Consider the following 14681-nt stretch of genomic DNA (forward strand, 5'->3'; position numbering starts at 1 on the left):
CCCGATTTTTCTCTTTAAATTTTAACTTCAATTCACATTTTTCTCTTTGAAATTTGGTATAATTTGGTGAAAGAAATGTGAATTAAAGTTTAGAGAGCGTTTTAAAAGAGAAAAATCGAGGAAAAAAATCAGTCAAAAGGGTCAAAATAAGTGTTAGGTGGGGCCTACATACGAAAAATGGGTGGTAATCTGAGCATTTATTTAATTTAAAGGGTGGTAATATAAAATAAAAAATTAAACGGATGGTTAATTAAAAAATGGTTACATTTTTGGGTGGTAATTAACCTTGATGTAATAACTTTATTGTGCTTTTTGCACAATATTTTTGTTCATGAGCATTTTTATGCTCATTTTAGTGAATGCTCTTAAGGATAGTAACTTTGATGAAGAAATCTTTGTTGGATTGTATTATTTGTATGACTTTTTTTTTTTTTTTTTTAATGGATTGTTAAATTAAAAAAAAAAAATTAAAAAAATAAATAAAAACCTATCAAATTGGATTTAGCTTTAATCTCATTCTAAGAGGTGTTGTACCTCATCCGCTCCCGCTAATTGTTGATTAACTACTCTCTCATTCGCTCTGTTTTTGAAGCTATCATCTTCTTCATTTTCTTCCTAAACCCTTAAACCACTAAACCCATTTCTCTCTTTCTCTCTCCTCCAAACCCCAGATATGCTGACCGCCATTTGAGCTCCTTTGGAGGTTGCTACTTCAGGCTTTGCTCTTATGGCCTCTCTCTCTTTTACCCAATTTCTTTCTTTGCCCAGGTTTCTTCATTTTCCTTCTTTTAATTCAATTGTTTTTGCTAGTTATTATTTGACTCAATTTCATTGTTTTCTTGTATGTATATGTTATTTATTTGATTAATTGCTATTTGGGTTTGGCTGAAATACTTGAGGGTTTTGTGGGATTGTCTGATTGCAGAGGAGAATTTTGTTTATTATCTGTGTTGCTTGACTAGTGATTATTGCTTGATATGCTAGTTTTTCGGGACTCGAATGTAAGAGATTGTTCTCAATTTTGGATAATTGTAGTTGAACAAGGAATGTCATGTTGTTACCCAAATGTAGCCTATGAAGTTTTAGCCTAGGGTTATATGTTGGATGGAGGGTGTTGTTATATGTTTTCGTGCTCCCGAATGAATATGCACTTTATCTGAAACAAACATGACCCTTATCCATAATGAATCTGAGCTCAACCATGTTTGTTTGTGGAATTAGAGCATATGCATATGGAGTACCATTAACATGGTGCTCCCATAAAAATATGATGGTGGAAGCGTATGCACAGTGCTCACTGTGCATCCGCTGAACATCAAGCCTAAAATCAAAGAACTTAAGACTAACTGACTCCAATGAACATAAGAGCTATGACTAAGATGATGTTAGTTTACATTTCTTCATATCAATATATATAGAGGGAATCGAGACGTAGTGAGCATGAGTGAGTAGGGGAACATTAGCAGTTCCTGCTACGTTTCTAAATAATTACCACGAATATGCAAGCAGCATGTTTGCTATTGAAACCCCGAGCAAGTACTGTATTTTTTGGCTTCACATACTTGCTAGATTTACTAGCAGGTTTTGATTCTGCATTAAATAATTAATGTATTACAAATTAACATTGTGCAAGTCCATATGGTTCAAGATACATTTATTCATGGTAAGTCTGATTAGTGCTCTTATTCCAAACTGTTTAGTGCTGCATTTCCTCTCAATTTTGGCAATATCAGTGTGATGAGTGCCTTATATAGTTGGCGAAAAAAATTTCAGGTGGAACTATAAAGCACCATTCTTAGCTACTGTAGAATTCATGCTAGTTACAGAACATAGATTACCGAATAGATGGGTTTTGTCAGCAACATCTAAAAAAGCAATTGCAGCATCTTTAGCTCAAGACGAGGCATCTAAGGAACCAGAGGGAACAAAAAAGACTAAGAGCACACGAGGTAGAAAAAAGAAAAATATTGAATTGCAGGATGATGATTCTAACCTGTCAGTCAGTGGTTCTATTTCAGAACCTGAGGTCTCTGATAAAGCATCAGCTAGCAATTCTGAGAAACCCAAGAGAAGAACTACAAAGAAAGGTATACGACTGTGTTATCTAGCTTATTGCATGATATCTTTCAACTTTATATGATATGAATGCGAAGTTATGGTACTTAAGGCTGAAATGAAATTTTTTTCAGCTGTGTCTGCAACTTCCAGTACGGAAAAAGTGAAGACAGAAAAGAAGACAAGGGGGAGGAAGATCAAGGAAGAGATCAGTAAGGTAGATGACCATGAAAGTGAGATGGAATTCACTGATTCAGAGGGGGTCGTCTATGTTGCAGATCAAGAAAAGGAGAATGATGACATAGATTTGGAATTCGAAAAGGGTGATGGTGAGGATATAAGCTTCACTTATGGTTGGCCCCCTCTTGTTTGTTGCTTTGGAGCAGCACAGCATGCATTTGTGCCATCAGGAAGGCCTGCCAATCGGCATATAGATTATGAAATTCATGATGCACTTAAAGATGCATTGTGGGCGCCTGAAAAGTTTATTAGGGCTCCTGGTAGCTCAGCAGGTGGTGTTGCAATTGCTCTAGCATCCTTGGGTGGTCGAGTTGCTTTCATGGGTAAACTTGGGAATGATGATTATGGGCAGACCATGCTGTATTTCTTAAATGTCAAAAATGTTCAAACACGGTCAGTTTGTGTTGATGATAAAAGACCGACAGCTGTGTCACAAATGAAGATTGCTAAGAGGGGTGCTTTACGAACGACCACTGTCAAACCTTGTGCAGAGGATTCTTTGGCAATATCAGAGATCAATATTGATGTGTTGAAGGAGGTAATGTCAGTATTTTGGTTTTTATTTATATTAATTTTTAACTGTTTTCTCTAAGTTCATACATTAAAGTCCTTGTTTTAAAGATTTTTTTAAAATATACATAAGTTTTCCTTACAGTGCTGCAAAGTATAAGGATTAAATTGAGAAATATACATAGAATTTGCATTCCAGTTCAGATTTCCTTACACCTCTACTACTTTTTATTTTTTTTATTTTTTTATTATTCCCCCCCCCCCCCTCTTCTGGAAGCAGCTTATATATTGTTTTTCATACTGAAGGTACGAGCTGTGTCTTATAAGGAAAATGTATTAATGAAAAATCAGAAAAGGGGAAATTATTAATCAGAAGAAATATCTCAAGCATATATAGAACCTTGTGAAATCAATAAGAGTTTAAAACAAACAATGTAGATCAACTTATCAAATTCAGAATTCTTTTTAATTTAAAATTAAGGTGTCCTCTGCTGATTATTTGGTGTAAGAGATACTTGATGGGGCATACTGTTGGGATTCAAGGATAGAGATCATGAAGCGTCTTTCTACCATACCGCTCTCTCCCACCATATCCCATTAGAATACCTATTCTTTCCTCCTACTGATAGAACTGCAAGTCTGCAACAAGGCCCAATAAAGGATAATGGAATATAAAGAAACATAACTTGAGCAAGCTATTACCTAAAATTAAACTTTTTTGTGCCATCTTTTTTATCCTCAAAACCAAAGGGAGACCCTGATAATGTTAAATTTTTCTTGAGCTATTACCTAAATTCGTTAACTAAGCTTTCTAAAATATTTAGCAGAAGGTTAAAATCATGGTAGTAGTAGGTGTGTGAGTGTGCCACTAGTGTATCTTGTAGCTAATTATCTCGACATAGTAATATTAATCTTAATGAAGTATGGTTGTGGTGCATATATGACTCATTATCTTCCATACTTCTGTACCAAACACCTGGCCATTTTCACACCTAGTTTATGCAGCCTGAGGTGGTATGGTCTAGGTTAATCTTCTTCTTTATTAAAAATATTATTATTTTTTCTATGTAATGCGCAAGTGTGTACATGAATCTATTCAGTGTGTTCTTGCTTCTTGTTTGAGTATTCTATGCTGAGTGCTATATAGGATGTACTGTTGAGATTAAATTCTATTTTTATATTAATGCAGGCGAAGATGTTTTACTTCACTACAACTTCCTTGCTTGATGCTAATATGAGGAAAGCGACTATACGAGCACTTAAGCTATCAAAGAAATTAGGTGGTGTCATCTTTTATGATCTTAACCTCCCTTTACCACTTTGGCACTCCAATGAAGAAACCAAATCTTTCATTCAGCAAGTATGGAGCCTTGCAGATGTCATTGAAGTCACAAAACAAGAACTTGAGTTTCTTTGTGGAATTAAGCCTTCTGAAGAGTTTGACACCAAAAATAATAAGAAATTAAAATTTGAGCATTATGAACCTGATGTTATAGCCCCTCTATGGCATGAGAATCTCAAAGTTCTGTTTGTGACTAATGGGACTTCTAAGATTCACTATTACACCAAAGAACATAATGGTGCTGTTCTTGGAGTGGAAGATGCTCCAATGTCTCCTTTCACTCAGGATATGTCGGCATCTGGAGATGGCATAGTGGCAGGTATATCTACTGAAACTTGAATTTTCGGCACATGAATGCATCTTTTCTTCTTTAAAACATTAAATGCATTATGTACTTAAATGAAGCTGCCTTTTGGCCAATTTTTAGCAGTAGCTCTGTTTAATTTTTGTTGCTGACTAGCATCAGTCAAGTAGCTTATGGGTGAGACTTTAATTCATATTTACAGCCCAAAAAAAATCAGACACAGCACTGTGCCTCTGCAGCCCTAAAGGTCATGTCAATCTAGACCAATTTTTTAAGCAATTATAAAAAGCCATCCATGTATTCATCCTCAAGTAGCTCTCTTATGTGATCTTGTGAGTTTCACATTTTTAAGACATGCCTTTGTGCAATAATTCATTCCCCGGGATGGTGTGGGATGAAATAAATGTTTGCATATGTGAGTATTGACTAGGAAAAATCTTTATCAAACACAGCCCCCCTTGCTACATATTTATACAAGACATGGGTAGGAATCTTGATGCTAACTAAGTACCCTACCAGAAAATGGGAGAGAGATGCATCTCTCAGGTTAATACTACTTGGGTTCGATGCAAATCATGCCAAAACCGTATCATAGATTTGAAAGTTTTAAGATGTGTTGTTGCGCCCTTGTACAACACTATAGTTTCATTGGCCTTCTGGCTATCTTTCTGCAGTACTGTCATTGGGTCTTGCTCCAAACAAAAAATGGTTGATCCTTATCTTTAGGTTTTGGCATTAGTAGGCATTAATTGTATTTTCTGATTTTCTGGACAAATGCTTTATATTTTATCTGCCGTCCTTGTTTCTGCTGTCTCATATGATATCAGTTATCCTTTGTTGATAGTGTTTTTACTATGTCTTTTCAGCTCTCTTGAGGATATTGACAGTGCAACCACATCTTATAACAGACAAAGATTACTTGGAGCGTGCAGTCAAATATGCTGTTAATTGTGGAGTAGTTGAACAGTGGATTATAACTCGGCAACAAGGCTTCCCTGCTAAGGAAGGCATGGAAGAAGATGAAGAAGATTCCATTCCCGACCTTAATGGCATTAGGTCTATAACCGAGAGAGAATTCCGAACAGTAATGCCTACTCTCAGTTGATCAAATTCAGTCTCTACCATAGGGATCTATTTTGTTAGCTTAGACATGATCGAATCTACATTCTTCACATCCTCTTTAAGGTGAGATTATATCCCCCACCCCAGTTGTCCCCCCTAACTTATTTACCAATTATTCATCACTTCTAAGTTCTAACGCAAAACTTACATTTAAATGTAGGTTTTTTTTTTTTTTTTTACAGTGGTAGAACTTTTCGTCCCAAAACTCGGCCGTAACAAGGTTAAGCACCATGCATAGCTGGGATGAACAGAGATGCTTCTCAGGAATCATCATGCCCTTGCATTTCTATACTAGGATAGGTAGATGGATAATATATTTGAGTCACCTTATCTTGTATTGGGATTTTCTGAATATTAATTTTCCCATAAAAAAGGAGTAACAAAGCAAAGAAATGGTCCCCCAACAAATTGTCCAATCATCATTCTTATCCTATGTCACCTGAATTATCGGATCATCAAATCATACATAGTATAACCCTAAATATTCACAGTTTTCTTGTCCTAACAACTTACTTTTGAGTCAGATAATTTTAATCTTATGTTAAAATTTATAATGTCAATTTTTTTTTAAAAAGTGTCAGCTTTTACTGGAGGACCCGGTGGGTTTCTCTTTAATGTGGATTGTGGACCTTTGAAAATGAAGATTAGTGATTGCGTAATATGCTGTTTAACAAAATTATTAATCTCTAATTACTTATTATTGCTTTGGTTAGTGGGTTTACTGCTTTGGAGACAATGCATATTGGATCTGCTGCAATAATTAATGGGGATTAATCTTATCTTTCATTTTTATTTCTAGGTAATGCGACCCAACTCAATCATTTTTCTTGGTAGACATCACATGAGGGAACAATACTATATTTGATTAAGATGCTAATTATTATGTAAGGTTCTTGGGGAGAAAAAGGGTAATGATATACTACCTCTTGTTATTATAACTCGCAACAAATGAATATTTTATGTCTCATAAATAATGCCCCTTTGTTGCAAATAATAAGAACCGGAGGTAATAAAAAGGGTTAGAAATTGGAGTTTTCTTGTCATATGTATGTGTGATCATATGCGTACAAAGTAGGTACATGGAATGCGCACCTTATGAACTTGTGTAAACATAATCCTTATGTTTATGTTATTTGTTCTTGAGTACCTATGCAAGAGACTATAAATCTAAGAGTCGGGACTCTTTCATTCGCGACAACTTTCCAAGTTCTCAAATCTGAAAGAAGTGTGAATTAACCATACCTTTATGGTCATTCTTAGTATCAATTTTGTCAAAAGTCTACCATAGACACTTATAGTGAAATGAAGAGTCCGAGTAACATAGTTATCAAGCACACCTAATATGTATTGCTTGATACCTAATATGTATTGCTTGATAGATTTAGCTTTCACATATGCAATTAACGATGATTGCAAAATTAATGTGACACATATTATCTTTAACTTTTACACGTTAAAGGAATCTGAGATGCCTTTTGGTCAAGTGTTCTTAATCATAATGCATAAACTTCAATGGTAGGTTGGAATCTTCATCTTAAAAACAATCATTACTGGCTCAAAACAATCAACAAGGATATATTTGATTCCTTTTAATTTTTTTAAATCATTTTCTTAGGACTAACAAAGTTACAAAACAACCACCAAAAACTAGATTTTAGCATAGTTTTCGCATTGGTGTGACAGCAGAAGAATTCTGTAGGCTAAGGTTACCAGTTCATGTAAGATGACACTAAAACAGATTAACAGCTGACAGTAAGAAACTAAATTTCTTGACAAAACTAAATTTGCTCCTCTTTGCTGCAAAAATATACACCAATGTCGAGGAAAGAGATGATGATGGTGACGATAAGTCGATAATGAGTGCAATTATACAATGTAAACCATCTAAAAGCTGCCTATTCACAAAACAACCAATCCTACCACTTGAGAAGCACAAAAAGAATTAAGAAACCAATCTGCAAGCCTCCAGTTATTACGCTCTTCTCAGCCAAAAAACAACTATCCAAAATGAGGGGTCGAAAGCATAGGTTAATCACACGAATGAGTTGATCACTACTTGGAAACTGCAACTCCGTCAAGTTTCAGGGCAGCTTGTTGATCCAAAAACCATACCAGCTTCCCTGTTGTTGGCTCCACCATCCTTGCTGGCAATACGGAGTTGGGTCCCACATCAGCCGCATTGATTGCCTGGCGTACAGCCTCTGCTTTCTGACCACCAGTCACCACCACAGCCACATTGGATGCTGAGTTGATGACAGGCAATGTAAAAGTGATCCTCTCAGGTGGAGGCTTGGGACAGTCAGTGATGAAGGTAACCCATTCGTCCTTCACACCCAACACAGAGTGATCAGGGAAGAGAGAAGCCACATGTCCATCAGGTCCCATTCCAAGAAGAATGAGATCAAACTTAGGGCAATCATTGATATCAGAAACGCTAATCAACCGAGTTTTTACTAGCTGCCGGATACCGAATTCATACTCACTTGCAGCATCCTCTGCAGATAGAGAATCATTGATGGAGTGCACATGGCTAGGAATAACAGGCACCTGAATTTTACAAGGAAGAACAAATCATTAATTAAAAAGAAGAAAATTTCAGTACATATTATAGCCAGCTTAGATCATTTTTAGGTCATGATTTTCAACAAAGTATATGTCTCATCATGTAAAGAATTTTGATCCTTCAGGAGCTTTATAATCTTCATTTTCACAACCAAATGTATCGAGACTACGAGATTATGATACTAATTAAAACAATATCATCATCTATTCATCTACGATTATATTTAGATGTCACGAATACATATGTAACAAGCATTCAATTAGGATGATTCACTGTCAACAATTTTGCTCAGATATATCAGCAAAGCCCTTGGAAGGATAGGTTTGGCAGCATATGGGAAACTGAACGAATGCAATGGAGAAACGTAGTAAATTCAAGAGGTCTCTCAGCTCCATTTCTAGAGTAACTCATAAGAATGAGGATAAGATCTGAAGACATGAAAGGGTCCAAGACTAAGCTTAAACTTCAGTCCTGTCATCTCAATATCCCATCAAGCGAGAGTAGTATGGACTGTGGTGTTTTGACAACATTTCGAAGACTTGACATATGATTTACAATAATCATATAATAATTTAGTTAGTCTAACAATTGTTCAATTAATGTCACCATCTTCACTTAACCTAACCACTGTTCAAATTTCTCACCTAACATGTAGACCCATGATAGGAATCAAGTATACAAGTGGCTTACATGTTGCTGATGCAAGCATAGTACATTCTATAAATGATCTAGTTTAATTGGAATTCCTCTAATTAAGAAGGATTCAATAATCCTAAAGTCATCGATCATAGGAGCATCTAGCCAACCACCAGATCAGTGAATAAATTTAACTAAATGAAAACAATAAACAAACCACCTAAGGAATCTCATTTTTAGTGACCTTAAAACTAGTAATATAATAGGCCATCATTTTTTCTAAAGACGGATCAGGAGGCTTAAAAGAAAAGTAATAAAGAGTAAAAGACCCTCGAAAAAGCACATTCAGAAATAAATACAAGTAATTTAAAGGAGAGCGGGAAGGGAAAAAGTCACCTGCAAATGAAATGCCCTTTGAATTAGCAGAAACTATAACAAAACATACCTCATGACAACCAAAATCAGCCACATACAAGAGTAATGCAACAGTATACACTTTTACCAAAAAAATTGTAGCATATAAATTCATACATGGCCTTTTCCTTACCCTTTCATCCATTAAAGCGAACTATACCCAGATGGGTGTCATCGGGTCAAGCAATTAGTATTGTCTCATCTCATAAATTAAAAGTCAGAAAACAGCATCTACACATTAACTTGATAGGGGATACAAAACAAAATCTGTATTGACTAACAAGTAAAAATGTTGTTAATAACCTAAATGACAAGCTAACAAAGTACACAGAGTACAAGATAGTAAAGGAACCACAAATTAAGATAGGAAGTAATGGACAAGATAGGTATGCAGCAAGAACTTCAACTCAAAAACATAATTGTAAGTTTGTAACCAACAATAAACATTACATGCTCACGAAAGTAAACATGTCTGATGGGAACTTCCACTCGGGTGAAGTATAAAAACAGAAAATGGAAAACAAGTTTGACCTAAGAAGATTCACATGCTCAAAACATAATGCATACAAAAGAAAACACCCAATCAACTGTGTTTCAAAGAAGGCATTTTTTCCTGAGTCACAAGCTCGTATCCTTTCCTCTTTTAATAACTAATTTTGTTTGCAAGTTATTTGGATGTTTTGAATTACATATTTGGGTATAGCTAAATCAACAAAAGCACTGCCCACAAGGCCACAAACCCACAAACATAAAATAGGGAGAAATCACATCTATGAACAAAAGGCTCGTATAAAACAAACTTGTCACTAAGTTGACAGATAAAAGTCATAAAACCTACAGATCAGGGAACTTACAGTAACATTTTCCTAACTATTTGTTAAAAATGCTTATAAATGAATAAAGGTGCCGAATCTGACATTTTTGTCAAGAATCATATAACCTTTCAGCATCAAGGAACTATAGATGTGAATAAGAACTGCAAATGACATCATAAGAAACCATCCTCTTCCTTTCTTGCCCCACCTTTCTTTTCTGATTTCAATCACATGCTAGCTAGCTGTTCTCTTCTTACCGCGAATATACTAAAATCAAGATATGTTAGGAGCATTCAATAACTTGCACAATTACTAGACACGAACGTAGAAATCATACAGGCAGGCTTCAAAATTCAAAATGAAGCTCCAAGGTCATAAAACAGATACAATAACAATAAAAGAAGACACCAAGGAAATTCATGAATCTGCTTCAAAACAGGGCAAAACACATTCAATTCAGAAAGTATAGAAGCTATAGACGAAAGTTAAGAGGCCGAAAAACGGACCTTGGTCAAGAGACCATCCTTTGCTAGCTTGTAATTACTGTCAGGATGGCTCTTTGCTACCACACGCTCATCAGTCCAAAAAATATACCACTTAACCCAATCAATAGTTTTGTTATAAGGTGCTTCAGAGAGCTTTCTGTTTTGACACAATGATACAAGTCAAGACACAAATCATTAACCAAAAGGCATGAATAATGTAAAAAATGAGCAATAAATAGATTGAATACCCCAATAAGCCAATGAGAGAACCACCAGATAAAGCAATGGTAAAAACGCCTCGCTCCTTTACTGATGCATCTGATAATTCAGATATATACTCTACCAAGTCAGTGCTTAGATCATCTAAACTCTCATGAATCCTTAACTCTCCTCTACTTGTCTGAACTCGAGGAAACGCCATGCTTTCCTTTACACAACAAATTTGATGAACAAGTTCTGTTTCAACAAGAAGATATACTCTTAAGTTTTAATCAACACCAATAAAGACTCAAGTAATACACCCAATATACAACAATGCAACTATACATGAAAAACAATAATCTCACAAACAAAAGTCCTACATTCAAAATTATAATATCAAACTTCTTCCCTACAGAATATACAACCGCGAGAAAGTCCAAGTTAACATACGATATTAATCAATCTCGCACACATGAACAGTAAAACCGCAAGTGAAGCATGAGATAACAACAAAAACCACCATGATTCTACCTTATAACATTTACACAGTAGACAAACAACATTAAGTCAACATTTCAGAATTCTACAAAACCAGAACACACCAAACATTCAGAAGTAAGAAAATTACCCAACATTTCATACAACATACATGCAACAAAGAAACAATGAATTCAAGTCAAAGAATCATCATCTCAACCATCCAAAAATAAAATAATAAACAAAAATACTTTAACAAAGATCAAAATAAGAGGACCCAATTGCAAAAAAAAGCAAAATTATACAGTTATCCAAGTAATCTCCAATGTACACATGGCAAAAACCCAGATCATTCAACAACCCATAAACCCATTTATCATCATAACCAACAACAAAAGTCCAAGAACCCCAAGACATCTGGGTTCGACCCTGTGCAAAAAAATTTCGAAAGCGAAACCAAGAACTAAAAAATAAAATACAATTACTAACAAAAAAAAAAAAAAACATTTTTTATAGAGTAAGAAGAAATTCTTACAATGAAAAAAATAAAACCCAGAAGTTGAAGAGAGAGAAACAAGAAGAAGGGTGGCAATGGAAGCCGAAATAGACAAAGGTAGAAGATGGGTGTCATAAGAAAATGATCAATTTATAATGGGTGAGTTCCAAAATTTCAATTTTTAAAGATTTTTTTTTAATTTTTTTTATTTACTGATTATAATTATTTATAATAATAAATAAATAAAATGGTTCAAAACATTTTAACCATTGAGAGAGAAATTACCCTTTACACGTGCATTAATCGATCCACAAGAAAGTAGAAACGTCTTCTTTAAATTGATTTGTTAACTCTAAAATGTCGACATCTCCATTTTTATCTGTTTCTGAAATTCTTGGATAAACCCAAACAGATGAAATAAATACTGTAAAAAAAAAAATGAAAATGAAATGGAGGTAGTCGTACTTATGGATAATTTGCTAATTTATTGATAATAAATCATAGCACAAGGCTGCCACAAGTCAAGTACACTCTTTGTCTTTATCCTGAATCTCCTGCTATTCCTTTTCTATCTGAAAAGGATTCATTGTTTATTTTATTTTGTTATAGGATCGCAAACTTTTAAATAAGACGGATGTACAATAATACAATAATAAAGCTAGTAAGCTACTGAGGGCATCTAATGTACAAACGGATACTTCCTCTCTTATTTTAGATGAAAAGTTTCTCTCAAAAATTTATTTCAATCTCAAACATACAATTTAAAATAAATAAGGAGAATATTTATAATTATTACAACACTGAGTAGGACACCCAATCTTGATGCAAATTAAAAGTCGCCTACTAGACTTAGACTTAAGGAATGTGGGAGTGAGAAGCAATATTAGTTATACACCATTACCTTAACCTCTATAAACTTTGTCATATTATCATGTGAAATATTAATCATCGATATAAGACACAGAGTATGTTATTTTATTTTTATCTATGTGCTCCTTTTATCTAGAAATGTATGTTCTTTTCTAGAGTGTTCCTTATGTACCACCTTGTATGCGATTATATATTTAATGAAATATATATAAGACATAAATCCTACAGTAATGAGTACACAGTCTGCAAAATAATTTTTTAGGATGGTCTATGTATTTATTACTAGAATATGGTTTTTATTACTAGCATGTTTTGATTCAAAGAAGTTGGGAAAAACTATTCATGACTTTATAAATTATGGCATAAGGATCAAACTTCATTAGAGACACTTTGAGGTGGTGATTCCTTTATCCTCCTTCCTCCCCCCCCCCCCCCCATTTTCAAAGGGTGTAACTCGCTAATTCGAGTCGGATTAACTTGTGAGAGGTTTCAACTCGATTGATATAATTTTTACCTGTTTATTTATCTTAACTTAACTAAACTAATATATTTTATTGAAGTCATACATTTACGAATTTGAAGAAAGAAACATGTCAACCAATAAAGCGGAAAACATCATTCCTTAAACAATATTTCCTGTCATACATTATGTGCTTGTTTTAGAACTTAATTTTCAAAAGAAGTTATATTTCAAATGTATTTGCATTTCTTGCCTAATTTTGTTTGGTTTAGTCATAGTAACTTAAACTTCCCACGAGAATTTTCACTTACCTTGATATCTAATTGTATATTTAGGCAACTTATTAACTTTTCTGTTTTGTGAGTGGTAGAGTTTCACATGAATACAGAGTTAATTTCAAATTTGGACCAGATTTTTAACAACTCCAATACTATTGTGAATTTGTGATATAGTTATCATCACTAACTTAGACTAGACAACAAATCAAGGCACTAAGATAGCAAAATTAGTAATGGCAGTAAGAGGTGCTTCTGCACCACTAGCCTCTCATTAGTCACTAATGTTGCATAATCACACCATTTAATTTTTAATACTAATTGAAATAGTATCAAACATTAATTAACAAAATCCATTGGATATGATAATGGTAGGGATCTTGTTCATTGTACACTTTGTTTATTTTTTTACTTGTAGATTTTTTTGACACATTCTTCAAGAAAGATAGAGTCAACATACATCTCTATAAATGATCCACAAGACATGTTTAGTAACTTAAATTGTCATCAATTGTATATATATATAGCTATTACACTTTTTTAACTCGAGCAACCGATCTAATTATTTATAACACACTATAATATAATATTTTTGAGATCAACCCTTTTTTTCACTGTACGATTATATATTCGGCTATTTCACCAAATGCCACTGAGCAATTTAAAAAATCAATGCCATCGGACTTTTCAGAATTCACCAAATGCCACCGAGTTTTTTAAAAATTCACAGAGTGCCATTAATGACTAATGGCAGTTAACTCCGTTAGTCATTTAGGCTAATTATGCCACGTGGCATATTCTTATTGGTTCATTTTATTATTATTATATTTATTAAAAAATTAAAAAATATATATATATAAAAAAAAAAAACCTTAACCCTAGCCACTCCCACCGCACCACCGCCCCAACGCCAGGCCAACCCCTTGCCCCCACCCCCACCGGCGACCAGACCAACATTCTCTCCAGTGTCAGCGGCGACCCTTCCCTGATCCTATGCCATCGCCACCCTCTCCTTCCCGGAACCACCTTCCCCCCACCCTAAAACCCCTCCCTCCACTTTAAAAACACCATTCTCCCCTCCCACCGTCGTCCAGCCCCATCACCTATGCCGCCATGCCGGCGAAGTTCGCCCATCCACCTACAATCTTCATCAACTTTCCCCCCTTAAACCACCATCCTCGACACACTAAAACCCCAAAATTGAAATATCCAAAATCGAAACCCTAATTCGATTTTAAGGTTTTCGATTTTAAGGTTTTCAATTTTGGGGTTTAAGTGAGGTGGTTCAGGGGGTGGAGATGGGAAGGGGGGGCGATTTGGGTTCGCCGGAGCGAGGATGGTTTATTGGTCACTAGCAGTGGGGAGTGGAGGGGGCTTTGGTCGTCCGACGGTGGGGAAGGGAACTGAGGGATTTTC

General features: G+C 34.9%; 2 protein-coding genes across 5 annotated transcripts; one reads left to right on the forward strand and one right to left on the reverse strand.

Annotated features, from left to right (window-relative positions):
- Positions 1-427: 427 nt before the first annotated feature.
- Positions 428-6135, forward strand: LOC110721696 (fructokinase-like 2, chloroplastic). 3 transcript variants are annotated; one of them, XM_021900908.1, is made up of 6 exons: positions 428-768; positions 1774-2087; positions 2190-2833; positions 3995-4466; positions 5360-5637; positions 5736-6135. In XM_021900908.1, exons 1-5 carry the CDS (start codon positions 728-730, stop codon positions 5554-5556), a joined length of 1668 nt encoding a protein of 555 aa, XP_021756600.1. In that variant the 5' UTR covers positions 428-727; the 3' UTR covers positions 5557-5637; positions 5736-6135. The 3 variants fall into 3 exon arrangements, with proteins under 3 accessions (XP_021756600.1, XP_021756592.1, XP_021756598.1); XM_021900900.1 differs by having other exon boundaries at positions 430-768; positions 5318-5637; XM_021900906.1 differs by having other exon boundaries at positions 430-768; positions 5318-5636; positions 5756-6135.
- Positions 6136-7338: 1203 nt separating this feature from the next.
- LOC110721720 (probable 6-phosphogluconolactonase 2) lies at positions 7339-12173 on the reverse strand. Of its 2 annotated transcripts, none has more exons than XM_021900919.1 (4): positions 11946-12173; positions 10735-10942; positions 10508-10643; positions 7339-8120 (listed from the first exon to the last, which is right to left on the reverse strand). In XM_021900919.1, the coding sequence occupies exons 2-4, from the start codon at positions 10905-10907 to the stop codon at positions 7626-7628; spliced, it is 804 nt and encodes a 267-aa protein (XP_021756611.1). In that variant the 5' UTR covers positions 10908-10942; positions 11946-12173; the 3' UTR covers positions 7339-7625. The 2 variants fall into 2 exon arrangements, with proteins under 2 accessions (XP_021756611.1, XP_021756606.1); XM_021900914.1 differs by lacking the exon at positions 11946-12173 and adding an exon at positions 11700-11894.
- Positions 12174-14681: the final 2508 nt, after the last annotated feature.

The sequence above is a fragment of the Chenopodium quinoa genome, unplaced genomic scaffold (assembly GCF_001683475.1).
Source record: "Chenopodium quinoa cultivar QQ74 unplaced genomic scaffold, ASM168347v1, whole genome shotgun sequence".
Classification (NCBI taxonomy): Eukaryota; Viridiplantae; Streptophyta; class Magnoliopsida; order Caryophyllales; family Amaranthaceae; genus Chenopodium; species Chenopodium quinoa.

Coding starts and splice junctions, on each gene's coding strand:
- LOC110721696 (XM_021900900.1), top strand. CDS start 728: ATGGCCTCTCTCTCTTTTACCCAATTTCTTTCTTTGCCCAG. Junction 2,088..2,189: donor GAGAAGAACTACAAAGAAAG/GTATACGACTGT, acceptor AATTTTTTTCAG/CTGTGTCTGCAACTTCCAGT. Junction 4,467..5,317: donor TGGAGATGGCATAGTGGCAG/GTATATCTACTG, acceptor ATGTCTTTTCAG/CTCTCTTGAGGATATTGACA.
- LOC110721720 (XM_021900919.1), bottom strand. CDS start 10,907: ATGGCGTTTCCTCGAGTTCAGACAAGTAGAGGAGAGTTAAGGATTCAT. Junction 10,644..10,734: donor TCTCTCATTGGCTTATTGGG/GTATTCAATCTA, acceptor GTGTCAAAACAG/AAAGCTCTCTGAAGCACCTT. Junction 8,121..10,507: donor AGGATGGTCTCTTGACCAAG/GTCCGTTTTTCG, acceptor TGTAAAATTCAG/GTGCCTGTTATTCCTAGCCA.